At 34.5% G+C, this 25,597-nt stretch overlaps 7 protein-coding genes across 9 annotated transcripts; 5 read left to right on the top strand and 2 right to left on the bottom strand.

Annotated features, from left to right (window-relative positions):
- Positions 1 to 1,583: 1,583 nt before the first annotated feature.
- Positions 1,584 to 3,338, top strand: LOC106353627 (nascent polypeptide-associated complex subunit beta-like). 2 transcript variants are annotated; one of them, XM_013793387.3, is made up of 6 exons: positions 1,585 to 1,762; positions 2,341 to 2,408; positions 2,490 to 2,638; positions 2,719 to 2,775; positions 2,860 to 2,898; positions 2,981 to 3,338. In XM_013793387.3, exons 2-6 carry the CDS (start codon positions 2,341 to 2,343, stop codon positions 3,160 to 3,162), a joined length of 495 nt encoding a protein of 164 aa, XP_013648841.2. In that variant the 5' UTR covers positions 1,585 to 1,762; the 3' UTR covers positions 3,163 to 3,338. The 2 variants fall into 2 exon arrangements, with proteins under 2 accessions (XP_022559801.2, XP_013648841.2); XM_022704080.2 differs by having other exon boundaries at positions 1,584 to 1,762; positions 2,719 to 2,898.
- Positions 3,339 to 6,006: 2,668 nt separating this feature from the next.
- Positions 6,007 to 7,875, top strand: LOC106353626 (F-box protein At5g03100-like). The gene is made up of 3 exons (XM_013793386.3): positions 6,007 to 7,013; positions 7,087 to 7,260; positions 7,394 to 7,875. Exons 1-3 carry the CDS (start codon positions 6,045 to 6,047, stop codon positions 7,733 to 7,735), a joined length of 1,485 nt encoding a protein of 494 aa, XP_013648840.2. The 5' UTR covers positions 6,007 to 6,044; the 3' UTR covers positions 7,736 to 7,875.
- A 3,203-nt stretch (positions 7,876 to 11,078) lies between these two features.
- On the top strand, positions 11,079 to 12,043 carry LOC125576177. The gene is made up of 4 exons (XM_048735587.1): positions 11,079 to 11,262; positions 11,320 to 11,518; positions 11,611 to 11,704; positions 11,912 to 12,043. The coding sequence occupies exons 1-4, from the start codon at positions 11,079 to 11,081 to the stop codon at positions 12,041 to 12,043; spliced, it is 609 nt and encodes a 202-aa protein (XP_048591544.1).
- A 1,070-nt stretch (positions 12,044 to 13,113) lies between these two features.
- LOC106353625 (aquaporin TIP3-1-like) lies at positions 13,114 to 14,463 on the bottom strand. The gene is made up of 3 exons (XM_013793385.3): positions 14,066 to 14,463; positions 13,721 to 13,986; positions 13,114 to 13,639 (listed from the first exon to the last, which is right to left on the bottom strand). Exons 1-3 carry the CDS (start codon positions 14,205 to 14,207, stop codon positions 13,250 to 13,252), a joined length of 798 nt encoding a protein of 265 aa, XP_013648839.1. The 5' UTR covers positions 14,208 to 14,463; the 3' UTR covers positions 13,114 to 13,249.
- Positions 14,464 to 14,743: 280 nt separating this feature from the next.
- Positions 14,744 to 18,355, bottom strand: LOC111197819 (eukaryotic translation initiation factor 2A-like). Its single transcript, XM_022710493.2, has 14 exons — positions 18,229 to 18,355; positions 17,874 to 17,927; positions 17,430 to 17,787; positions 17,152 to 17,338; positions 16,812 to 17,046; positions 16,671 to 16,739; positions 16,421 to 16,522; positions 16,269 to 16,309; positions 16,052 to 16,185; positions 15,727 to 15,790; positions 15,552 to 15,648; positions 15,358 to 15,464; positions 15,145 to 15,167; positions 14,744 to 15,057 (listed from the first exon to the last, which is right to left on the bottom strand). Exons 2-14 carry the CDS (start codon positions 17,902 to 17,904, stop codon positions 14,964 to 14,966), a joined length of 1,542 nt encoding a protein of 513 aa, XP_022566214.2. The 5' UTR covers positions 17,905 to 17,927; positions 18,229 to 18,355; the 3' UTR covers positions 14,744 to 14,963.
- LOC111210229 (anaphase-promoting complex subunit 13) lies at positions 18,353 to 19,355 on the top strand. Of its 2 annotated transcripts, none has more exons than XM_022710495.2 (4): positions 18,353 to 18,507; positions 18,734 to 18,810; positions 18,899 to 18,952; positions 19,150 to 19,355. In XM_022710495.2, the coding sequence occupies exons 2-4, from the start codon at positions 18,735 to 18,737 to the stop codon at positions 19,209 to 19,211; spliced, it is 192 nt and encodes a 63-aa protein (XP_022566216.1). In that variant the 5' UTR covers positions 18,353 to 18,507; position 18,734; the 3' UTR covers positions 19,212 to 19,355. The 2 variants fall into 2 exon arrangements, with proteins under 2 accessions (XP_022566216.1, XP_022566217.1); XM_022710496.2 differs by having other exon boundaries at positions 18,469 to 18,547.
- Positions 19,356 to 24,620: 5,265 nt separating this feature from the next.
- Positions 24,621 to 25,183, top strand: LOC111199491 (CLAVATA3/ESR (CLE)-related protein 1-like). The gene has a single exon (XM_022689576.2). It carries the CDS (start codon positions 24,621 to 24,623, stop codon positions 24,852 to 24,854), a length of 234 nt encoding a protein of 77 aa, XP_022545297.1. The 3' UTR covers positions 24,855 to 25,183.
- Positions 25,184 to 25,597: the final 414 nt, after the last annotated feature.

Here is a 25,597-nt window from a genome sequence, read left to right on the forward strand (position 1 = left end):
CACTGAAGTCTCGTATAAGTGCGAACCGGAGTATTTCGGTTTAATAAAATACTATGTAGAATCGGAGTGAAATAAGAAAAAAATTGTCATCTAGTGAAATAATTTATTAGATTATTTATTCCCTATATATTATTTGAGAAGCATTGCAATATTTTTTTTGTATCCACGTATCATCAATAGAATGATTCTTAGAATCCTTAGAGAAATAAGTTGGTTCATCTAAATATATAATAAGTTTTTTATTAAACCATAATAAATACATTATTAATGTGCTTCATTATTTCCTTAAATAAGATTACGGAATTGCCTAATGTGGCTAAAATATATATGACAATTAATGATTTTGAATAATAAAGATTTGATAAAAATAAGTGTGTATTATAATTATATTTGTTTAATTTTAAGCTATTAAAATAAATTAAACAATCATAGTAACCATATAATAAAAATTAAAAAAATTATTTATATATTATATTTTGAATTTTTAAAAACGAATATAAATTACTAAAACTGTTAAAAGTTTCACATTCAAATTTTGTGATCTATGATTTAAAACTTTTGTTATGACATGATACAAATAATTAAAAAATAATATAAGTTGAAAGTCTCATTTAATAAGTATCAAAAATAAAAGATATATAAATATATGTATCATTTTAAATTAAACTATATGCCTTATAAAAATACATAAATATCTTAATTTTGAAATTTACTTTGAACATTTTTTGATAAAAAATTTGAAAAAATATTGACAACTTAATTTCTTAAAATATTATAAATTCTTTAAACCATTAATCCCACGATAAAAATTTTGTTATCACTAATTTAGACTTTTTGTTATAATAGATACAAATGATAAAAAACAAATATGAACAAAAACTATCATCTAATAAATATTAATATTAAAATATACCATATATATGTTATTATCATTTAAATTTAATTATATATCATATCAAATAGAAAAAATATTTTTTCGAATATAAAATTTATTTATATGTTCGCGCCAATTTAATTATATAAGTAGTAGATAATGACTTTTTAATTATTCAATATATATTTATTATTTTATAATATGTTATAAACATATAATATATAAAATAATATATATATAATGTTCATCCTTCGCAAGGTGCGGATCTTAACCTAGTTGCATGTTATACTAAGAGATTTGTTGTATAGTTTTTTCTAGGGATGATCATTCATATATTCGTTCGGATTCAGTTAATCTATTCTGATTTTGGATTTTTAGAATTAAAAATTTAAATTGTATTTGAATATTTACAAATTTTAGTTTAGATTTGATTCCAATCATTTTTGGTTCAAGATTAATTATGATTAATTATGTATTTTTTTAACAATATAATTGTGATTTAGATATTTTTGGTATCCAAAAAATATTTTAGTTTGGATCAATTTTCCTCGGGTGATTACGCATTTACAGACAGAATTGTAGAAACGGAAACTGAAATGGGCCACACTAAGGCCCATGTCCAAATAAAAGCAATATCGAACGGTAGAGAACGAGACTCCTTTTAGGAACGTGAGATAACTGACCGTAGGATGGTGTTTAGTATAATAACAATTGTATTCGTGTTAAAAGCGAGATTGGGCTAAGCATCGTATTTACTTAAAAGCACAAAACCCTCCACCGCCGCTTGCATCGTTCCTTCTCTCCCCTTCCTGTCACTCTTTCTTACTTATCTTCTTCCTTCTTCTTATACCCTTCGACGCAAGAAGAACCCTACAAATCGAAAACAAGGTAAGCCCACTTTCACTAATCTAATCCTTCTTCACTCTGACATAATCGATTGTTTCCTTAGTGCTCTCTGATTCAGCTGAAATGTTTAAGATCAGTTTCGTGTTTTTGTTTTTTTCTCGGTTCATTTGGTTACTGCTTTTGTCATTGAGTAGTATCCTCTACTTTCCGACAACTTAACTAAGTGTACAAAGTACTGTCTGATTTTATCGAAACAATAGATACCTAATCGATTGAAAAGGTTTTCTTTTTTTTTTTGAATAAAATGTTGAAATTTGATTCAAAAGAAAATATAACTTTTTACAGCATTTGCTACTTTGTTTTTGCCTTTTCTATCGAGAAACAGAAATTTTTGGATTACATCCTCACTGATTATCCAGTTCTGGAAAAAGCATTATCCAAAGTCTTGTCGTGCCCCTTGATAGTCATAGTTCTGTTCTTTACATGCATGTCGATGATCCTAGATTGAAAAGATTTAAGCTTTTAACGTTAAAGCTCATAGAACAACACAAAACATTATTCTTCGTGCTGCTAATAATTGATTTATTGTGTGTATTCATAAATGTTTTTCATTACAACAGATGAATAGAGAGAAGTTGATGAAGATGGCTAACACTGTCCGCACTGGCGGAAAAGGCACAGTTAGAAGGTATGTATATTTAAGTCTTTTTTTTTTTTTCTGTAAACAGTTTAATGTTCGCTAAACCATTTTTGTTTTCTCTCCTTTCAGAAAGAAGAAGGCTGTTCACAAGACGAACACGACGGACGACAAGAAGCTCCAGAGCACGCTCAAGAGAGTTGGAGTCAACTCCATTCCCGGTATCGAAGAAGTTAACATCTTTAAGGATGATGTTGTGATTCAGTTCATTAACCCTAAGGGTAAAGTTCCAAACTTTTTGTTCACTTTTATCAATCTTAGCATTTTGGTTAATGGTCATTTGCATGTTTGTTATTAACAGTTCAAGCTTCCGTTGCTGCTAATACATGGGCTGTGAGCGGTGCTCCACAGACCAAAAGTAAGTGTTCTGTATCTACATACATCATATTCTCTTCTCGGCTTATGTTTATTCTAATTTTCGAAAATCTAAATTTTCGTGCAGAGTTGCAAGACATACTTCCTCAGATTATCAGCCAACTTGGTAAGAACCATTTAGTGTTTACTCTTTCCAAACTAATGAACCCTCGAGTTAACAGATTTCTCTTACTTTTTGATAATCGCAGGAACTGATAACTTGGACAACCTGAAGAAGCTAGCAGAGCAGTTCCAGAAACAGGCACCAGGTGGAGGAGCTGATGTTCCAGCAACTATCCAAGAAGAGGATGAAGATGATGTCCCAGAACTCGTAGCGGGAGAGACTTTCGAGACTCCTGCTGCTCAAGAAGCTGCTAAAGCTACTGCTTAAGAAGAGCTCACCAGCAAAACCCTCATCATAACAAATGTTTGGTGGTGGACCGTTTTTGAGATTCTTGTTTTCTCTAAACGTTGCGAACAGAAAGACTTGGTTTTGTTATTATCACTTGATGCGTTTCGTCTGAACAGCAATTTTCCTTTTATTATGGTTAGATCGCTTCCTGCTTACTATCTGTTCAAAGTTCAGTGTTCGGTCTTTTCAATTAATTCTTGCCACACAGCCCTCCTGATCGTGGTTCTTGGTTCTGTCTATAAATAGTTTATAAGGTAATAACAGAATGTGCAAGTTAAGGATTCGAACTTGAGAAAAAGACACAAAAATATATAGTACTTTGTTACGTGTAAGTGTATAAACAGAGATCTAGAGAAACAAAGTGATTGAACAGCCTTGTAATTCCAATCTCACATAGGGACACGTCCCTGCTCCCTTTATTGTGATTCCTCTGGCAGTGAGTACGTTGTACGCCTTAGCACTATCGATAGTCAGGTTCGGATTCTTCACTATCTCCGTAGAGAAACGAAGTTGTCGGCCGCGCCGCTGTCGATCAAGACTACCACCTTCTCGCCTTGTATTGTCCTTTCTAGCTTGATGGTTTTCGATGATGAGATCCCCATCATTGAGCTAATCGAGATCTCTGCTACCTCCCCTTCTTCTTCCACCGTCGCCTCTGCCAACTCAACGGAGCAATCTGAGATATCGATCTCCGTTCCGTCTTCCAGCAGCATCAACACCAACAGCTCCGGCTTTGCACACCGATGATTGTACCGGTATTTCTCGTCACAGCGGAAACAGAGCCCTTCCGCCTTCCATTTCGCGACCTCCTCCGGCGTCAGGTGTCGAAACGGCGGCTTAAGTCTATTGTGTGGGTTCTGGCTTCCATTGTTAGGTGATGTCGTCGTGGGTGTGTTAGGCTTGAGCCTGTTCAGCCCACCTCCTTGTCTATTACCTCCTTGACCATTACCTCGAACACTTTGGGCCTGGAAACGTCCGTTACTGGCCCGGCCCATTTTACTATCACTCCCTTCTCTCTTCTCCGACGAGTCTCCCTCATCGGACCAATCATCGACTAGCTCCGCCACGCTCATTATCTTCTCCAGCCCCTGCGGTTCCATCAATTTCACCCCTGCACGAATCTTAGATCTCAGGAGCGTTAGATGCGAGCGCGATGAACTCCTTCTGAAACTTCTTCACGGAGCTCGTCTGCCTCAGGCTAAGCAGCCTTTCCCTGGCGCTCGAATCGCGAACAGTCGAGAACTGTTTAAGCACCCTGCTCTTCATCTGCTCCCAACACTCAAAGGAGTTTCGGTTTCTCTCTCAACAGTACCAAGATAAAGCCTCACCGGTGAAACATAGCCGCACCGCCCTCATCTTGTCTTCCTCCGTAAAATCACCGATCTCGAAGTATTGATCGATCCTCAACATCCAACTCTCAGCTTCCGTGCCGTCGAACAAGGGTATCTCCATCAGACGAGACAACGAAAAGTTTCGATCCTCCAAGGCCCTCCACAGCGGTTGCTGTACCGTGAACTAGTCACCCTCCAACTTCGACTCGCCCACGAACCTTGCTTCGCCAGTGTACCTCGGTCCTTCCTCGATACTTCCCCAATCCTTCTCCCTGATAGACCGGAGCGTTGAAAACACCCGCTGGATGAGAGATCAAACTAGAGGAGATCGGCCCTTCTTCCCGTCGATCCTTCTCCTTGGTTTGTTCTGTCAGTCGAAGACGGATCTTTCCAAACTCACCGGTCATCTGCTTTATCTCCATCATCAGGCTTTCCATACACCTTTCTAACAACGAGATCTTCCCCACCTCCTTCTCGATCGCGTCGATCCGTTCATCTACACGATCAGTGAGCTCGGTGATCTTCTCTTCGTTCTTCTTAGTCGGTGCCATGCTTGATCTCACGTACCCGAACCGGATCCAAAAAACCCGAACTCGGTGATCAGCGAGCTCGGTGATATTCTCATCGTTCATCGTTCTTCTTACCCGGTGCCATGCTTGATCTCAGCGAGCTCGGTGATCTTCTCATCATTTAGGGGTGGACACTTTACCCGATATCTGAAGTTGTACCGGAACTCGATCCAAAAAATCCGAACCGAAATCCGAACCGAAGTGACAAAATATCTGAACGGGTATTGAATTAGGAGAGATTGGATATGCGAACCCGAACGGGTAATATCTGAATCCGAATAGATATCCGAACATAACCGAACATATGTATAATTAACCTTATATTTATAGTTTACATCTCTCATTTTATATAAAGTATTTATATTGATACTATACATATTTTAAGTTCATACGATATACATACAATTACGAAGAAAATGATTTACTACTCACTTAAAATGCATGTAAAAAAAATTTTTTTCAAGAATTAACAAAAAGTTACATCCAAAATTTAGAAACAACAATCAAATTAATGTCTTTTTAGTTTCAAAATATTATGTCCAAATCTATTAACCATTCAATCTATTAAAAATAAAAGATTAGTTAAGTGAAAGTTAAATATTTAAATACAAGAAATTTGAGAAATGAAAATTTAATTTTGTTTTTTCAAAAATCTAAATATCCGAACCCATCTGAAATAACTGAATTCGAACTAAAAATATCCGAATCCAATCCGAATTACAGAAATACCCGAACGGGTTCTACAACTCTATACTGAAATACCTGAAAATCCGAAATACCCGACCCGAACCCGAACGGATATCCGAATGTCCACCCCTACCTGAAAGCAGTAGCACTGTACATCACAAAGACTTCATTGTTTGGTCAACCGGTCAAAGAGACCAAACACCACATACACATTCTCTTTTTCTTTTTTTTTTTTTTTCATTTTCGCGTTATAACCCCAGTAAATTTCTGGAAAATGAGAAGTGAAATAAAAAAAATGGGCACGAGGGTCGAAAGTGAGAGTGAGAGAATCTCCGCCGCCGTAAGAAGCCCTAGCCAGCGCTTCCGTTCAAACGAGGGTTCAGATTTCATCAGCTCACTACCTGACGCGATACTCCACCACATCCTCTCCAACATTCCGACCGAAGACGCAATCAGAACGTCGGTCTTGTCCAAACGATGGAAGCATGCATGGCGCGAAACCCCTTGTCTCTCCTTCCATTGCCACACATCGAACCACCCTGATTCCATAAGCAAAACCCTAGCCACCTTCACGGCTCCCAAAATCACGAGTTTCCATGTTGATGTTACCTTCAACAACTTTTCTCTAACTCCATCCCATGTTCATAGCTGGATCGAGCTCGCTGCTTCACGTAACGCTGAGATCATGTCTATCATCATCATAATCGTCTCCGATGACAACGTGCTTCCGGATTTCTTCTTTACCAATTCCTCCGTAAAGCAGCTCAGGTTAGCTTTGGGTCGTCGAGGCAACTATAATTATTGCGACGTGGTTCCTAAATGTACTGTCCTTTGGACATCGTTAAGGAGCTTGTCTCTGGAATGTTGCGGTCTGCCCGATGAGTCCCTAGCTAATATTCTCTCTGGTTGTCCAATGCTTGAAAGCCTTGTATTGATTTTCTGTCAACATATTCATCATATTGATCTCAGCAAGTCAATGAAGTTGACAAGGTTGGAGATTACTGGCCACTACTACGGACCAGCCAAGATTGTAGCGCCACACATCCGTTTTTTGAAATTGATAGGGTCTCTTGACCCATGTGTATTAGTGGATGTCTCCTCTTTAACTGATGCTAGATTCAGCCTAAGCTATGTCAGAAGAAGAACAACGGGGGAGGATGATTTTCATCAAGACAAGTTGCTGAAGATGCTAGAACAGTTGCAACACGTAGAGAATCTTACTATTGGACGAATCGTACTTCAGGTATGTTTTCCCATGTTATGATTGTTTTTCTAGCATTCTCTTAACTCTACAGCTTTGTATGCATTTTTGTTAGGCTCTATCTGTTGCCGAGCTTCGTGGTCTTCCTTTTCCGCAACTCCAGGCTAAATCTTTGACTGTTGTAATGATGGTTGTTCGATCTGTTATTCCTGCCTTAGCAAGGCTGCTCCAAAACTCCCCTGGATTACAGAAGATAACAGTTACCACAGTCTGTTATAAAGGCATACAGGTATCTTTTTTTTACCATGAACCTCTTTTTATCTTATAGTAACTATTTACGAGTAAAACAATTATGTGCTTCCACTTTGGGATATATTCTTGTGTGTGTGTGTTTTGAGCATTGTTTTTATTACTATCTTCAGGATCAGGAGCTTGACAGACACTTACGTACGCAAGGCTTGAATCCTGATCGATGCTGGAGATTGAAATACGGGGACTTTCCAACGACAGAGCAGACCTATTCATCATCGTCCTCTGGTGTTGTTTCTAAGCTAGCAAAGTCAAAAGATGTGGTTTCATTCATAAAACTTGTGCTGCAAAACTCAAAGGCAGTAGAGACGATGGTTTTACGGTTGGATGGTTACCTTGATGCAACAGAGTACCAAAAGCTGCTTCGAATGGTTCCAACATTTACTCGCAACAAAAATGTCAGAACTCGTGGTCAAGCGAAGCGGCTCTTCAACGTTTTAAAGATTACTCCTTGAACCGTAAAGATCTATGTGTATAAATATCTGCATTAACTAAGATCGCCAAGATTGTCCGTATTACAAACGCTCATGACTTCTCGTTCTCTTATTGTTATCTGTGAGTTGCTGATTTGTGTTATAATAAAGCTAGTTGCATATGACTAAATGTTAAATATTATTATATTTATTATTATTACTATCAACCTAAAATTATGGAGAACATGATATAATTCATTTCAAAATATTCTTTAGTAAAATGGTTTTTGGAGTCTGTAGGTCTTAATGTCGTGAATTTTGTATAATCCAAGACATTAAGAGACTTTATTCTTTGGTCAACCAGTCAAGTGACCATGCGGACGATGTAACTCGTTTGGGGTCGGGGAAACTAAAATACCTCTAGCCCAGACCGCATAGGATGATCACATTTATTTGGTATAAATATTTTAAATTTAATAGATTTTCTCCCACTATTGATTATATTTACTTACCTCTAAACACTCAATCTATACTATTATTTACGAAGTAAATTTTTGGAATCGAGCTCTCACGTTAAAAGTTAGACTGGTTAATGTCGTTGTTACCCTTAATAAATTTTTATATATACTAATTTAATTAAAACGAATTTTATATTAATAATATTAAATTTCTACAAAGATAATTCTCATACATTTTGTTGTTATCTTGAAATAATATTTTATATTTCTAAAAAATAAGATAATACTTATATATTGTGTTGTTATCTTTAAATACTATTTTTATTATAAAAACTAATATATAAAACAATATATAATTAAATATTAATGAATTTATCCTTGATGAAATTTTATATATATTTTATTATATAATTAAAAACGAATTTATATTAATAATATCATTTTGTTAAAAAGAAAATAATTCATATATTTTGTTGTTACCTTAATGAATATATATATATATAATTAAAAACAAATTGTGTTGTTATCTTAAAAGTTTATATTAATAATATCATATTTTTAGAAAATATTTAAATTAAGATATACAACAATTTATAATCAAATACTAATCAGGTAAAAAAATTTCCATAAAGATATTTTCTAAAATATTTTAAGTATTTGAATGTTTTAATGAAAATATTTATCAAATATAAATAATTTGATGTTTGATTTAATTTGTTTGAAGAGATAAATAAAAACTTATCATATTGGATTAATTTAAACTAATAATTATCCGTAAGAAGATTATGTCCGCATGCGGGCACAACACCTAGTAATTTATTATACAATAAATATCTACCTACAGTATAACCTCTTTAAATTAATACTCTATAAATTAATATACACTAAAAATCTCTATGAAATAATATAATTTTATAGTCTCAAATTGAGTTTTTGGTTCAATTAGTATATCGATAAATTAATATATCTATAAATTAATTAAAAGATTATAGTTTTGGTGTACTCCCAACATTATTAATTTATAAAAGTTTCACTGTATATATATAACATCTATAATATTTTTCATTGGAATCTCTGCCATAACAAATCAGCATTTCATGGGTTTTAAATTAATACTCTATAAATTAATATACACTAAAAATCTCTATAAAATCATATAATTTATAGTTTCAAATTGAGTTTTTGATTCAATTAGTATATCAATAAATTAATATCTCTATAAATTAATAAAAAAATTATAGTTTTGGTGTAGTTCCAACATTATTAATTTATAAAGGTTTCACTGTATATATAAAACATCTATAATACTTTTCATTAGAATCTTTGCCGTAACAAATCAGCATTTCATGGGTAAAAACATAAACTTATCAAGATTTAAGAAACTCATTCAGTTATAAACCAAGTGCCTTTAGAGTTTCTCAACAATATATAAAACATTATACAACATCACTCACCACATAATTAAAAATGTTAAATTTAGTTGTTATGATTAACCTCTGTGAACTCCTAACATTTTGCCAAAAAAACTCCAAAATTACATTTAAATATTTATAAATAATTATAAATGAAACATGTAGAAATAGAATGTCAATAACAATATTCGATAACTGAAAAACAATTTACTTTTTTTTTAATTTGCATTGTGATTGGATTTTCATGATTTAATGATGTCATGTCTACATTGTATATAAATATACAGATATGATTATGATTACCCAATATATATATACAGAAGATTTAAGTACAGTGAATATCACAATCCTCTTTTTAATTATATCTAGATACAGTTGTTTTAATTAATTTATTTAACTATTGGTGGTGTTCTTCAACAAAAAGTTGTTTGAATCTTGAAAGGTTTCTTTTAGGATTCATTCCAAAACCTCTTTTATTCTATCTTCTTATTATAATTTATTTTCTCTTTCTTTTATTGATCTTGAAAAAATTGATCTCTTAATTCTCAATTATATTTTATAACCATTTTGAATTGTTTTTCTCCTTCTTAAAACTCGTCTCTAATAAGCAAAGTTTTCAAAAGATCTCTTCATCTCTTTGAATCCTATATTTACGGGGTAATTAGGGTCTTAATCCAACTAATCATAATAAAAACAACTATTGTTTGGTTTGTCTCCATTAAATCCATCTCTAATCAACACCATGTCTTAGTTTTAATCAATGGTGATATTTGTAATGATTATTTTCACATGAAATTGAAAATGAGGTCAATAGTTGTGCATTAAGGAAAATTAGTATGAGAAATATTTTTAATGGTACCATTACATATTAACACATAAAAACGTGTGACATAAATTTTTTTTGCTAGAATAAGTATTATTATAATCATTAATACAATAGCTAACTACCGTGAGATTTGGTCTGAACTATATCATTCCGATCATATTATTAGAGGCTTATCTTATTTGGTAAGCATCCTTTTTGTCTGTGATTATTGATTGAGAAGATCTTCATTGTTAAATACATGTTAATCAATAGTCCTATACAATACTAGTGAATATTACTAAATCCATGTTGGTCTCAAAACTAAAGATCATGTTGTTGAGAAGTTGCTTGAAATGATATGTACATCTTGATCACGTTTTTGTATAGGATAAATTAGGTGTTAATCACATTGCATTATCAGCTAAACTTTGGAATTTATGTACTATTCACTAAATTTTTGAGTGATATTTTCCATTTGTGGCATCAACAAGTCAAGGAGGATATAGAGTATTTCAGGCTTGGTGATCTATGGGACTGATGTGGCGAGTTTAGTGCATATGGCTTTGTATAACAGTTCAATTTAAAAAAATGGAGAAACCATTATGCAATACTATGTACCTTACTTATCTGCCATCCAAATCCACACTAACATATCCGTTGTGTTGTTCAGGTTAGCTTCATTATCAATCAATTCTCTTTGTGGTTTGACAATGGAAGTGTTCTTGAAGTTTAGGTCGTTATTCGTGTTGCAGGAACCAGAAGAGGTGGTTGAGACTGAGAGTAGTGACTGGTGGATTGATAGCGAGAGCGAGAAGTTGTTGTCAAGATCTATGAGCAATGATTCAAGCAAAACATGGGAAGATGTATCTGAAGATTCAGTTTTTGAGCCATATGGTACACTATAGCCTCGAGATAGACTTGGTTACCTTGACTTTAAGTACATTGAAACAGATCCACCATACAAGCGGTTTCCTTTAACAGACAATGTTTTCTTCTCTGCATGGATCTCTACGAAACCACACTCTTCTTTTTTTTTATCTTTTTCTGAATCAAAATCACTCTACTTGATTCTTCTTCTTCAAATAAACGAACTGGCTGAGAAGTATGCTGGACTTATGACCTTAAAGGAGTATCGATATGTCTCATGCAAGTTAGATGGATTTTGCATGGTAAGCAAGCAATCGTCAATTAGTACAATTCTTGAACGATTGGATTGATAAGTGTGATTGTTTGATGAACTAGGTATCCAATATATCACATTCCGACCTGCAAGAACGATAAAGATTTTGACGACAGGCTGGCTTACTTTCTCATACTTTGTCTTCTTCTTTTCAAGGTACGCATGATCTATCTCGGCTTAGTGATGTATAAAACAAGAACCGTTTCTGTTTTGTTAACGGATTCAAGCTTTGCAGATAATGTGGTGGGAGGAGATGATAGCAACAACAAAAGCAACGAAGAGACAAGAGTGTTGTGAAGAATCTGTTGTGATTAAGAGAATCCCATTGCCTATTTGCCTCTATTTTGTTTGGCTACTTACAAGATGCAAGGAGATCTTTGGCGAAAGACAGGGTTTGATCAGGACCGGTTGATTTACCTTCAGAGCGCTGCAGATTCATGGCTGAAGCAGCTAAGTGATGATCACCATGACAATAACTTCTTCATCAACTTTTGAGACACGACCCTTTCTCCAAACCTTAAAAATTCCATAACCTCTTTCTTTGCTTTTTCTGTTGTCGCTGTTTTCTGGCTCGTTATGCTGTTTTAGATAGGAACCCACAAGGCCAAAATTTTTTTTCTCCTGTTGCAACTTGCAAGCCAAGGAAGTTACTAAGAAGAAAACAGAGTTTTTTTCCGGGTTTTTTTGGTGTTACTGTGATGAGAGAACAAGAATGCTTTGTTCATGGACCATGTAAATGAATTTTGTAACTCTTTCTTCCTTCTTTCTGTTAGATTTTCTAAATGGATCTTTGAACAGAGGACTCTGTTTTGTACTTCTCTATCCAAGTATATAAAATATTTTTGGTGTAAATGTCGGTAAGAGAGAAATAAGAGAGAAATTTAAATTTTGGTTGAGCTGATAAGTCCTTTTGTTTGTTTTCTCAAATTATGATGTTTACTGTAGAGTGATTGATGATGACTTTTGTCTGAACCATATTTATTTGTCGCATTACTTGGTTACTTTTTCTGATAGGTTTGTGTATTCATCTGATCATTTTGCTTGGGATCGTGCATGCTGCTTAGAAGCATTGATACCAAGGATAATTAACTAAATTATACCTTTCCATATGAATCTAAAAACAAACAAAAGGACATAACAGAGAAAAACAAAGACTAAAAGACTTCCATATTAGTCTTTGTTTTTCTGTTATGTCTGCAAGACAATTTTCGCTGGTTGTTGTGTTCTTTGGCCTCCAATGCTTAGGCTTGACGACCTTAGATCATGGTGTGATTAATGGACTCTGAAAGTAGTCATAGGAGCTCCTTTTTTTCTTATCTCTTTTAGAATCTTAGACCGTCTCTGTTTCTTAGCTGTGGAACGCAGTTACTTTGTCAATAGGAGTCTCGTGGCTTCGAGGGACACTGCGTGTACACATGAAGCTGCCTCCATTTGATCAAATATGGTTTTGCTTCACAAGCATGCCCGGTATTAAATTCTACATTGTCTCATCTTTTTTTTTTATCTTTTCCAGGATAAGAGTAAACAAGACTTTATGATATCGTTACACGTATCCATATATATTTGATGAAATATCCGAGATCTTTCTTTATTCTTATTATTACAAGAAAAAAAGAGTAGTATCAAAACAAAGATTTTATGCAAGTAATTTCACACAGACAAAGAGAGCTTGAACAAACACCAAGAGGCGAAAGACCACATCTAGTAATCTTCAGGAGCCAAGGGCTGGTGGGTGGGGTGCGTAGGTGGCTCGGTCGGTATGACCATGTACTCATATATAAGAGCAGCTAAAGCACCACCAATGAATGGTCCGACCCAATAGATCCAATGGTCATCCCATCTCCATCCAACCAACGCTGGGCCAAAGGCTCTAGCTGGATTCATTGACGCACCAGAGAACGGTCCACCAACCAAGATGTTAGCCCCAACTATGAGTCCTACCGCAAGTGGTCCTATAACCCCAAGGCTTCCACGCTTTGGATCAATCAAAGTTGAGTAAACGACGTATACTAGGCCAAACGTTAAGATGATCTCCAAAATGAGTCCATTAACTGCACCAACACCTGACGCTACACGGAAACCAACTGGTCTCTGCATGAACACAAACTCTTTAACCATTGTAACACAAAACACTAGCTCACATCACATATATATGATATTAATTAGTCTTACCATGCCGTTTGTGGAAAGCCTTAGCAATAGACAAGCGAGGATGGCTCCAAGAAGCTGAGCTATCCAGTAGTATATGGCACGGATCGCAGAAAGTCTGCCTCCAATAAGAGCACCAAACGTGACAGCCGGGTTAACGTGTCCACCAGAGACATTGATGGCTGCAGAGACAGCAGCGAACAGAGCAAACGCGTGAGCTAACGCTACTAACACCAGTCCTCCTGGTGTGTTTGTCCCCGCATGAGCCGCATGGCTCCAATACAACTTGTCTGAGAGAAAAAAAAACTCATAAGACATATCCACATAAGCAAAAGACTCAAAACATAGAGAAGGGTGAGTGTTACGAACCGAGAGAGAGGATTGAGCCTTCAGCTGCAAAGACAAAGACAAAAGTGGAGAGGAACTCAGCTAAAGTGGCTCTAATGGAGTCAGGGTGTGTAGCCTCGTCGGCCCTACCAAAAGCGTATGCTCTATGAGCTGATGTTGCCATTACAATCACAACGCTCTGAATTAACAAGGATGTGTGAAGAAGAAAGATAGACGTGAGAAGAGAGAGATAGAGACAGAGAGCTTAAAAGAAGCGAAGTCGAAGTAAAGAAGGACAGATGTGAGACTTGAGTATCCTGAGATGGACACGTAGCCTTGATTGCATGCATTTTTACTTAACCATCATGACTTCAAATTAGTTTGTGTTCGTGCATATCATTAACTTGCTCTGCCTCCTTATCTTCTCAAGGTAAGTTTTTGGACAAACCGTAAGGTTCGAGTTTTATAACTACATGTCCTCGTGTGCGTGTTTGTCTCTCTGTGTGTATTGTGCTGACTATGCATGCATGTATGCCAAATAGGTAGATTGATCAGAATCTTAACCCTTTTTGCTGTATTTAGCTATTTTTTCTTTAAAATATAAAAACTTTATAATAGAAAAGATTTTACTCAGATATGTAAAATAACATTCTCCCACTTCATCTAGATATATAAGAAAGTAGTAATGCTATTATAGAAAAAAAATGAACACAAATCATAGAGTTTCAAAATGATTGTGACATTTAAAGTAACCAAATTTTTGTTTATGTCAAACAATGTTCTTGTATTTTTTGAAGCAGTGATCCTTAGTTTTCCACCTGATTACATCTTAGGCTTCTTCTGATTTTGGCTGGTTAACACAACTGACAAAAAAAACGTTTCCAAGAAGAAAAAAACGTCTTCACTGAATCTGCTGATATATTGGGTGTGACTTCTTCAATCAGGCGTTATTAGACCCAGAAGCAGCAGCAGCCTCTGCCGCTTTCTTCTTCTCCCTCTTCTTCTTGTTTCTAAGAGCGTTCTTGCTCATCTCTCTGTATTTAACAACAGAGTATCCATCAACAAAAGAAACCATTGATGGTTTCTAAGTTTATGTATGTATTGCAAGATAAGAGACTTACCCTTCTGGGTTTACTCCAAGCAACTGCAATTTACAAATCATGAAACTATCAGATACATTGATATGTGAAGCCGTATGTTCAATAAAAAAACGGTAGTAATGGGGAACAGTTAAGGCCAAAACCACTTTAAAAAGCCGGTTGGGATAAACTGGGTATCACAATCATGACTGTAGTTGTGAGACCATAGAAAAAGTTCATTATGGGTAGTAGTACCTCAGCTTGAATGGCAGCCGCTTGCTTAGCATGAGGAGGTCGATATGCAGCTGGTCTTTGTATAGTGGGGATGGAAGCAACAGGTTTCTTCTGAGATGATCCTTGTCCTAAGAAAGAGTAGAATCGTTTAAGGAAAAAATAAACTTACTTACAATCAGCATATGTTAAAGATTCAAGAAGCACGAGACTCAGACCTTGCGATTTGCCCTCTTCGAGTTTCAATGATTCAACTGACTTGAGAAGTTCACTGATCTCATCGAACCTGTCTGGAGACTCCGGTTTCCATTCAACCTGTAGGTAAAATAACCATGACACGTTTAGTAAGACAACTTGTAATTATGTTTTTCAAAGCTGTTAAGAGATGTATACCTGGTACAGTCTCTCAAACATCTTCTTGAAATAACGCTTCCCGTCATAGTTGAAGATTTTAATCCTTCAGTCAGAACAAAGAGGATATAGAACACAAAACAGTCCATATCAGTGAGATATCACAACTCTGCATAATAGACAAAGGAGAAACCATCTCCTCTGATAACTTTAAATATAACAGCGACTAGATTCATACGTTAAAAGTCATGGATTAAGATAAGTGGATATGACGACATATCACCACTCGATCTGTTCAGATGAACTATGACCCACTGATGCAGATAAGATACCAAACTCAATATTGTAGCAAGAAGTTTTAACATACCCATTGTCGATTTGACGTCTTGGTGCTGTTGATGCAGTCAGGAAATAACGCCCATCCGGAGACCATTCACTTGTTACAGACCACTCGGCTTTGTTACTTCCTAGTTGCTTCTTACTTACAACGTCCCAGAATGTCTGAAACGTATTAAGTTAATCCATTGAGTAGACTGTTAACCGAAAATTGAAAGATATGAAGAGCAGAAGATATCGTTATTTACCATATCACCAGGCAAGTTTCCGAATCCAGCCACACATAAAACTGTAGAATCGATTGAAAGTTACCAAGTATGCACAAACACAAATACTCAATTCATAATGAAACAAAAAAAAAAGAAGATAAAGAATATAGGAATGAGGAAGAGAACCGTACTTCTCCCTTTTGGGTTCCATCGAAGAGTGTTATAAGGACCTTCGCCAAGTTCCATCAAAGGTTTGCATTTCTTGTCAAAGATTGTCACACAAGCAGGCATAACTGAAGTCACAATTAAGGAAAAATAAAGTTTGAAGAAAAATAACCTCTTAACACGAACACAAAGATATTAACATGTCAATTGGTGATGACATGCACAAGAAAACATTACTCTTAAGTCCTTATAGCTGATGTAAAAAAAAAAGGATACAGCCATATACAACTGCAAATTCTGAACCCGAGAAGGACCACTGAACATCATGAACTGGTCCCTCTTTACCTGTCAAAGCACCAGAGAGTCAGTACTTTCAAAAATCACAAGAGAGCAGAATTATAAAAGCTGAGGACGTACGTAATGGAACAAGGCCTTCATGTGTGCCATCTACGGTAAGGTAGTGTAGCTTCGTTTCCCCATAATAACTTTTGTTGGTCTTGTCAACATCTGATTGTACAACCACCAGGAGTCCAGTGGAACCATGGTTCCAACTAAACTGCACAGAGGAACACCGGAAAAAGCTACGTCTAGCACTTGGCTGACTCTCGGCATCTTTCCCACAACCAAATATCTGGACACTACCTGGACTTCCCTAAACATATGTAAAGCATTAACCATGTCAGAGTAGCTTATCCACTGAAGAAAAAATTGTGTCTTTTACTACTAAGTAGCACATAGCCCAAGCAATGAAAAATACCTTTACTTCTGGAACAAACACAGCAACATGGGAAGCTGGGGTTTTAGAAAGCTCAAATGCCGCTACTCCAGGAACTCTGATCCGGGATGTTATCCCTTTCGAGAAATCTTTGGGGTCAAAGAACTGGACCTCATTAGTAGCTAAACGGCAGGCAGAAGATTCATCAGGAGAGAAGCGAATCGATGGCCTATAGAGCAACCACATAAACACTCCATATCATATAAAAGCAGTATAATAGGCATCACAAATCCAATCATTAAGCACTAAGAGCAGCTTACCATGTGGTTTTAGTAATGGACTTTTGGTAAAGACTATGCGCAAGATCTCCAGTGTCAGTATTCCAAAGGGAGACGTTCTTCTCCTGGGGAGTAGTAGGTTTCTGAAAGGTCTGAAGATAAGTCCCACACGGAGATATCTCAGTAGCAGTAACATTAGCTACTGCGAAAGACCGCACTTCTCCCAAGCTGGGGGAGTCATAGATACTAATGGTTCCATCAGATTTCACAGCCATGAACTTGGATCCATCAAGGCTGAACTTGGTGCTGGAGCATGAAACTCGCTCATTCTTGGGAGTAGGTTGGCCGTTACTACTAAAAGGAGGGCCATTCCAGACAATGAAACCTTCAGCATCTCTAACTGCAATAAAAAAAAAGGAAGTGACTTTAGAGAAGAGAAGCACCTCTCTGAATATAACCTGAAACTGAGTCTGAGAGATGTGTTACCTAAAATCTCCAAAGATGGTGAAGAACTCATTGCTTTACTTGAGAGAGAGAGACCTGAATCAATGCATCAATCAACAGAAAGCTTTTAAATTTCCTACTGGGTCGATAAAATGAATTGAGGATAGTAAAGTAACACAACTTGTCTAATTGAAATCAACATAAAAGCTTTCAAATTTCCTAGTGAAACCCACATCATGAATCAAACTTGAGCTATGAGCAGGCTAGTTAGTAACACATGAATCGCAACGTAGATCACTATGGTGGATCGACGAAATGCATTGAGATTAGTAAAGTAGCCAGCTTTTTATTACAACACAACAACTTCTCTAGGTGAAACGAAAGAAGAAGAAGGTACCTGAAACGATCGGCGGGGAGAGTGATCGGTGGCTGTTGTGGCGGGCTTAGCTCTCAACTCTGTGTAATGAGATAACCCTAAGATTGCAAATTTCACGAAGACTTTACAAACCCTCTGAATTACCCAGAAGGTTACCCTTATTAAAGGATTAACCGGACGAACGGATTCTCGCCCGGTTCGGTAACCGATTCATCCGAACCGAATTAACCGCAAGCCTAAATAGTAAATACTAGTTGTGTTCGCTCGGTGGCTGCTCTCACTTTCCATCGTCTCTACCAGGTGAAATCTCTTTGCAATTTTTTTGACTAATTCGATCCAAGTAAGATTTTTTCGTACTGAGAATCGTGTCTTTCATCAAGGGTTGGCTTTAATTTTTCTTATTCGGGACTCTTTCCTTGATTGCTCACCACCTGCTCGACGAATTTCCTCAATAGAAACCATACTCTGTTTTTTTTCTCTCGTGGATATTGGTTAGTTATCATCTGAATTTTGAACCTTTTTTCAGTATGGCAGAAGTGAGTCTTGGTATGCTTATAGACATTGTGGACGAGGAGTGGATGAGGGACACTCTCCCTGATGATGGTGAACCTACCTTCCCTCTCGACATCATTTTTTTTTTCATCACATTAATTGTTTGTGTGTTATTTATTTATTGATTGATTGTTTGCAGATCTCCCATTGCCTCCAGTGCTTGCTGTTAGGACTGATGATACCGAAGAAACCAGTATGTTTTCTTTCCCCTTTGGTTTGTTTTGCTTTATTACACACTCTAAAGCTTTCAATTCACCATGTTGGTGCGTAAGATACTGAGATCTTGAAATGTCATAAGGAAACCAATGGACACATAGTGGAATATACATTGAGAGACACTTTGAGCTTTAGGGCTTTCTCCTACGACTAAAGCATTTGCGATTGTTTCAGATCAGGAAACTCAGCAAGTAGATGGAGAAGCTTGGCATGATCTTGCACTGGATACCCAGTAAAAAAAGCCAGTGGAAACTTTTTAAAAGAAACTCCTACTTGCATCTATCTCCTTTTATTGTGTATGATCAGAACTTGTAAGCTTTTTCTGTTAAGACAATCATTGCTTCACTTCCATTAATAAAACTCTCTTGGATTTCCCTTTATGTTGGATGGAATCAATTTGCTTCTTCCTGCTGAAATGTGACCCTTTTGCTGGTGTGTCTTGCTATCATACCATTCAATCTGAGAATGAATTCAGATATATAGTTTGGATATTCCAATGTGACACATCTCTAACAAATGGTCATTGTCATATAACTCCATGCCAAAGACTGAAGTTCGTGTTCATCCTAGTCTTACTGTTGATGATGTCCTCACAGGCAGAGACTTTTGTCTTATCGAGTTTCAACTTTAGATGGCAAGACATTAACAATACTAACATGAACTACTTCGCTACCCGTCATAGTCCTGTCAATTATTATACTCGAGCCATATTTATAATTTTGATATTTAAATGAAGAAATTTTTAAAAAGAAATTTGTGTCAGTGTCAAAGTATACTACGTTCTTTTAAAAATAGTTGACTTTACAAATTAACACATTCCTTAAATTTTTGTAACAATTCTTTTGCAAATGGAAAAAGTGGTGTTAAAGTTGTGACTCTATACATATCAAGCCGTCACTTAAATTTATTTAGTTTATCTTGGATTCAGAGATCATGATCCATTTTAATCCCATGGTTATTATTTAACTCAAAAGTATAATTGATATATATACACTAGATAAAAATATAAATATTTATACTTTTGTTTAATTGAAGTTGAATGGAAGAAAAAGTTGGGTTGGAGTGCGTTATGTTAGAAAGTGCCGACTAGATGAGTGAGGACTACGGTGCGAGGTAGTTAGCTAAACATTAATAACCTTAATCTTCTGTGAGGATCGACTATACTTTACTTATTAAACTTCATCAAAAGGTCTTCTCCGATTTATCTAATAGTATGTATTATATGCAGATTTGTATATATTGATATGTATATTATTTGTTGAAATGTTAAATCTGTTGATGAATAAATAAAATTTACAGCCAAAACAGTTACAGTCTAGTTGTAATAGAAGGTTTAGAACTGTTCTGGAAGTTCAAAAAAAAAAAAAACTGTTCTGGATTTGATTTCTACTGTTAATTACATTCCTAATGTGATTGTGATTAGACGAATATAAAACTACGTATAAGTTTTAATTTAATAAATTTGAGACTGGATTTTTCATCGATGCCAGTTTTTGGAGAATTAGCTGGATTTTAGCTTTACAAATAGTTCAACCCGATCTATACCAATTTATTTTAAGTTGAAAGCTACGTAACTTGACAGTTTAAGTTCCACTAATTAGTCATGCCATAATATTACATTGTATAATAACCAATTAGAATGCATATTGACAAAAAAACACACACATCCATAACTATTTTGTAACTTGAAAAAACTCTATGTTTTATTACCACACTCATTGCCGGTTAATGTTTTATAAAACTGGAGAACAAATGGGCTGTTATGTGGTTCAAGGTTAAGAAATGATCATTTAAATTATAGTACATATACCTTTATTTCAAAGAATATTACTGAAAATAAAGTTGGAAATAGTTTATTATATTGAAGATTGAAAACGGATTGGAAGCGGGTTAGAAGCCATAGTTCTACAGCTTTTCCTCAGGACAGGACAGAGCCTGCCCAATCAAAACAACATATAAGAGCACATGAGGATCTTGAGTATCTATATAAATCGTATCTCAAATATACAATCTAACATTAGGTATTTTTTTCAATACTGCCCTCTTTAACTAGTAGTTAGTGTTCAAATAACTTTTTCTTTTAGATTCGAATTGGTGCTTCACTTACTCTATAAACTAAGCCAGCTAGTATCCACAAGATCCAAAATTGTTTCCGCTAATAATCTAGTATCATAAAAGAGTTCAAATTATTAATTAACCAAAGTAGAATATATATATATAACTTTGCCATACTCTCTCGTTGATGTTAAAGAAAAACAGTGAAAGAAGCTTTATATATGATTTGGACCTCACTCATGAATACTCTCGAAGTTCTTTTGTAACATACAGGTTATATAGAGATTCATAGTTGATTTTGTTTGTTATTAATAGCACTATTATATTTCTTATTTTAAGTCGGTAGAAAGAATTAATATTCAACCAAAAGACATTACTCAGATCATTTACTTCGGATTCACGTTAGTTAACTCAAATGGTCAACTAGTCAAAAGGGTCAAAAGTCAGCCAGGGATGACTCTTTGCTAAACAATTTATTTTCGAAAATAGGACCCATTCACATTAAGATCGATTCATTCAGATGCACCTTAACATATGTCATCTACGCAATTTCACCTTTTTCTTAAACTGTTACTTTTTGTGTATATATAATTTTACATACAAAAATCGCAACACGTTAAACGCTCATCAAAGTTTAACATATATTAATATAAAGTAAAAATAAATTAAATAACCTTATATTTTATTATTTATTTTTGATTATAAAATAAATAGTAACTTTCTATTATGAAAATATGTATTATTCAATAATTTTTTATGTGAATCTAAATGGATAGCATAACCACATTAACTAGAAGCTAAATGGTTAGAAGGAGATAAACCATACTTGACTAGCTAGTCTTGAACTCGTATCAATTAAAATAGATAAAACTGGAAAGGAATTGTCCGCAGTCCGCACAGATTAATTGCAGCAAGGAGCAGCAACCATATAAAGACAACCCAATCTCTAGTATTAATGGAATCATGTAAGGTATAAACTTCATTTAAAAGCGGAATAAAATGTTCTAACACTTGTGATTTTATGTCTGCATGCGATAGGTAAATGTTCAACTCATTTACCTAGAAAAATAAAGGTATGAAGAATGTTCATGCCCCACCTAATTTGTTGCTTCATGTTCGTACTCTGAAACAATCAAAAGACGTTATCTGAGTAGCTGTCAAAATCGAATTTATTCAGGGACTTTGTGATCGAGCGAAAAAAAACGGATTTGAGATGCCAACACATTCCAAATTTTATCTACTGTTATGTGAAACTAAATTACATTGTTCTTGGACACCTATATGATATAGGCCTATGCTTTTGGCATATTTTTATATCCAAAAAAAATATCTATTTATATGCTACACTGCATTTACTCTTGATGATTAGTCTTAGCTCTAAACATATCTATAAATCTAGGATATCTCAAGTTAAATAAAACTGACCAAAACGAACAACAAAAGGTAATTTTCAAAAAACAAACAATAAAAATAGGTCTGAAGGCAGTTCAGAAAACGGTTCCAACACTGAATCGATAACCAAAGATCTGACTCGATATTCCGAACCCCGGTCAAATACGCTCTGAATACAACTCTCCTATCAACATGAGATGGTTTTCACATATTTTGACTCTTATATTGTGATAATTGATTTTTTATTTTATTATTTAAGCACTTTGCCCTTCCTAATATTTTAAACATATTGTCTTATTTTCCTACCACCCTCCGATCATCAAGCGGCCAAATTACAAATCCTATTTGACCCAAATTTTCTCTCTCTCTCTCTCTCTCTCTCTCTCTCTCTCTTTTACTGCAAAACTCATTAGTTAAAAACTAAATGTATACCTTCTTTTTATTTCTACCTAGTGTGCGGCACAACAATTAAGATGTATTTGATCTGCATTTGAAATAACTTATATTAAAAATATATATATGTTATTCAAATGTAAATTTTAAAAACTCCTATAAATTATAATGTTATTTCACTTGTAAATTAAAAATGAAAAATATTGGAAATATTTTAATTTAAAATTTTAGTGATTTTAAAGTATTTGGATGAAGTTTTTTAAGATTTAAAAATATAAAATTAAAGACCATAACTTTAGATTGTAGAGTAGCTGATTAAAATCATAGTAGCTTTCCCAATTCAACCAATATTATCTAAAATCTCACTGAATATCAAATCATTTCAAATACACAAGTCAATGCTTCTTTTCGCCTGTTTTTTTTTTTTGATAACTCTGGTATCTGGTCAGCCACAATCCCAACTATCCCCTCGAAAGGGGTCCAGCGCCCCAACGGAAGGGATGTTAAATCCGTTGTGGCCAAGACTCGAACCCGGGTGGCGGACAGTACAGCTGTACCTCCTTTACCTGTTTGCCTGTTTGCAACTCCTTTTTCAATTTTTTTGCACATTTTCATATTTTTATTATGTAACTTAAACATTAGAGAATCATCACAAACTAATTAACAATAGCCTGACTATGTATAAAGAGGAGGTGGTGTTATATGATTTATCATGTTCAATATATGATATATATATCAATATGGGTTACTTGAATAGTATATCTTATAGCATTATATATTGAAAAAAAATATATTATATAGATTGCTCTCGATCCAGTCGAACTCTACATAATCAATTTAGACAACGGGAAACTATCTTCATCTTTTCTTCGCTTATATTTTCTTTCATACCTAGGAGCTTGATCTTTACTGCTGATGATCTGACAAAATCAGAACTGTATCACTCAAACTTTGTTATGCTGTTATAAAGCTTTAGTTAATCAAATGGTTGTTCAATACCCTAAATAAATAAATAAATAATTTGGATTTAACCACCTTCTTGTCTATCTATATATATTATTATTTGTAAAATGATTTTTTCATTCGAGCTCTTATGTTAAAAGTTAAACAGGTTAATATCATTACTACTCTTAATGAATAAAATATATAAATTAGCCACAAAATCAAAACAAATTTTAATTTGTTGATTAGATAAGTGATTAAAATTAGCAATAATAAGAATTATCCAAAATATAAAAATAGATTTTAAAATAAAAGATAATTCTTATATATATTGTGTTGTTATCTAAAAAAACATTTTAATGAAAAAAGTTAAAATATTAAAAACATAAAATACATACCTAAATATTAATCACGTAAAATTTTTTTATTTTATATAATTGAAAAGAGAATATTGAATGATTTTTAAGAGTTATTTATGTATGATAAATATTGTGTACAAAGAATTCTTCAAAAAAATTAGAACACATAAGAATGTTCAAATGAAAATATAAATAATAATAACTTTCAAAAAAATTGCACCACGTAAAAAATTTCAAATAAAAACATAAATAATAAATTATCCTTATAATCTTTTAATTAGTAATGCATATATTAGTAAGTAATTATAAAATGTTTATGTTCGCATGGGTGGGTGAAATACCTAGTTTTATAATATATATAGCAAAAAAATATCATTTCAGTGAGATTGATCCCAGTTCCATTTTCTATATAAATGGTTCAAGCATGTGAGTGAAAACACACACACAAAACACGCTAAACATATAAACACATTGCGTATTGAATCATTGATTAGCACATAACACATGGCTAACTTAAAATTTTTGCTGTGTTTGTTCCTGATCTGTGTTACGTTGTCGCTGTCATCAGCATCTCGGCCAATGCAGCAGCGGTTTGCAAACGCAGAGGGAAAGAAAGGAGGGCGTATGATGAGAGAAGCTGAAAAGGTGTTGAAAGCTAATATGGAGAAGCTAATGGAGAGGGGCTTTAGCGAGTCCAAGAGACTTAGTCCTGGAGGTCCTGATCCTCGTCATCACTAAGTACTACGTACCCTCGTATATTTAAATTTGCAGGGATGTCTTTTCTTTTCTTGATCTTGAACCGGTTTAGAAGAAAACATATTGATCCGTTTTGTACGCAGCCTTGTTTGTTCGTTCGGTGTAACCAAAATAAATTGTGATGTTCGTTACACGTTTTATGAATTGTGCATGCTTTACGTACTCTATACATTCTACAATATACAATAGTCTACTAGGACCGGATTATATCATGTTTCTATGAAAAGAAAGTACAAATAAATAGTATGAAAAGTGAGACTGAAATAATTTAATTTATCATGTTTGTATTCTATAATGGCTCGTGTAGATATAAGATTTAAAATTAAGTTTGAAAAAGTATAGATTATTTATGGACGACAACATAAGGGCCTGACTGGTTCAACCGCAGCGGTTGCGGTTGCGGCTGCGGGAGTTTGCGGATGCGGGTGGTTGCGGTTTTCTAGCGGTTTTAAGAGATTTGTACGACTGGTTCTGCGGTTAGAAATTGGTGCGTTTGCGGAATACTTATGACTGGTTAACTACCAAATACAGCAGCGGTTAAATAATAAATTAACAATATTTACATTTTATATAATTATAAAAATATCAAAAATCATAATATTATAATAAATATGTAAATTATATTTTCAAAGTTATAGTTTTAAATTTTTTAAATTATAGAAAATATTTTTATTTTAAAATTTTATAATATTAATTAAAATATAATAGATATATTTTAGTATTTT

Source organism: Brassica napus, chromosome A7 (assembly GCF_020379485.1).
Source record: "Brassica napus cultivar Da-Ae chromosome A7, Da-Ae, whole genome shotgun sequence".
NCBI lineage: Eukaryota > Viridiplantae > Streptophyta > Magnoliopsida > Brassicales > Brassicaceae > Brassica > Brassica napus.

What these genes read in the sequence shown, in the direction of transcription:
- LOC106353627 (XM_022704080.2), top strand. Translation starts at nt 2,341, where the DNA reads ATGAATAGAGAGAAGTTGATGAAGATGGCTAACACTGTCCGCACTGGC. An exon ending in GGAAAAGGCACAGTTAGAAG is followed by an intron (nt 2,409 to 2,489) that starts GTATGTATATTT and finishes CTCTCCTTTCAG; the next exon opens with AAAGAAGAAGGCTGTTCACA. An exon ending in TCAGTTCATTAACCCTAAGG is followed by an intron (nt 2,639 to 2,718) that starts GTAAAGTTCCAA and finishes TGTTATTAACAG; the next exon opens with TTCAAGCTTCCGTTGCTGCT.
- LOC106353626 (XM_013793386.3), top strand. Translation starts at nt 6,045, where the DNA reads ATGAGAAGTGAAATAAAAAAAATGGGCACGAGGGTCGAAAGTGAGAGT. An exon ending in TTGGACGAATCGTACTTCAG is followed by an intron (nt 7,014 to 7,086) that starts GTATGTTTTCCC and finishes CATTTTTGTTAG; the next exon opens with GCTCTATCTGTTGCCGAGCT. An exon ending in TCTGTTATAAAGGCATACAG is followed by an intron (nt 7,261 to 7,393) that starts GTATCTTTTTTT and finishes TACTATCTTCAG; the next exon opens with GATCAGGAGCTTGACAGACA.
- LOC125576177 (XM_048735587.1), top strand. Translation starts at nt 11,079, where the DNA reads ATGGAAGTGTTCTTGAAGTTTAGGTCGTTATTCGTGTTGCAGGAACCA. An exon ending in TTCAGTTTTTGAGCCATATG is followed by an intron (nt 11,263 to 11,319) that starts GTACACTATAGC and finishes ACATTGAAACAG; the next exon opens with ATCCACCATACAAGCGGTTT. An exon ending in TTTGTCTTCTTCTTTTCAAG is followed by an intron (nt 11,705 to 11,911) that starts GTACGCATGATC and finishes GCTACTTACAAG; the next exon opens with ATGCAAGGAGATCTTTGGCG.
- LOC106353625 (XM_013793385.3), bottom strand. Translation starts at nt 14,207, where the DNA reads ATGGCAACATCAGCTCATAGAGCATACGCTTTTGGTAGGGCCGACGAG. An exon ending in AGGCTCAATCCTCTCTCTCG is followed by an intron (nt 13,987 to 14,065) that starts GTTCGTAACACT and finishes TTTTTCTCTCAG; the next exon opens with ACAAGTTGTATTGGAGCCAT. An exon ending in GGCTTTCCACAAACGGCATG is followed by an intron (nt 13,640 to 13,720) that starts GTAAGACTAATT and finishes GTGTTCATGCAG; the next exon opens with AGACCAGTTGGTTTCCGTGT.
- LOC111197819 (XM_022710493.2), bottom strand. Translation starts at nt 17,904, where the DNA reads ATGAGTTCTTCACCATCTTTGGAGATTTTAG. An exon ending in ACCATCTTTGGAGATTTTAG is followed by an intron (nt 17,788 to 17,873) that starts GTAACACATCTC and finishes TTTTTATTGCAG; the next exon opens with TTAGAGATGCTGAAGGTTTC. An exon ending in CGGCTGCCATTCAAGCTGAG is followed by an intron (nt 15,168 to 15,357) that starts GTACTACTACCC and finishes TGTAAATTGCAG; the next exon opens with TTGCTTGGAGTAAACCCAGA.
- LOC111210229 (XM_022710495.2), top strand. Translation starts at nt 18,735, where the DNA reads ATGGCAGAAGTGAGTCTTGGTATGCTTATAGACATTGTGGACGAGGAG. An exon ending in GGACACTCTCCCTGATGATG is followed by an intron (nt 18,811 to 18,898) that starts GTGAACCTACCT and finishes GATTGTTTGCAG; the next exon opens with ATCTCCCATTGCCTCCAGTG. An exon ending in TGATGATACCGAAGAAACCA is followed by an intron (nt 18,953 to 19,149) that starts GTATGTTTTCTT and finishes CGATTGTTTCAG; the next exon opens with ATCAGGAAACTCAGCAAGTA.
- LOC111199491 (XM_022689576.2), top strand. Translation starts at nt 24,621, where the DNA reads ATGGCTAACTTAAAATTTTTGCTGTGTTTGTTCCTGATCTGTGTTACG.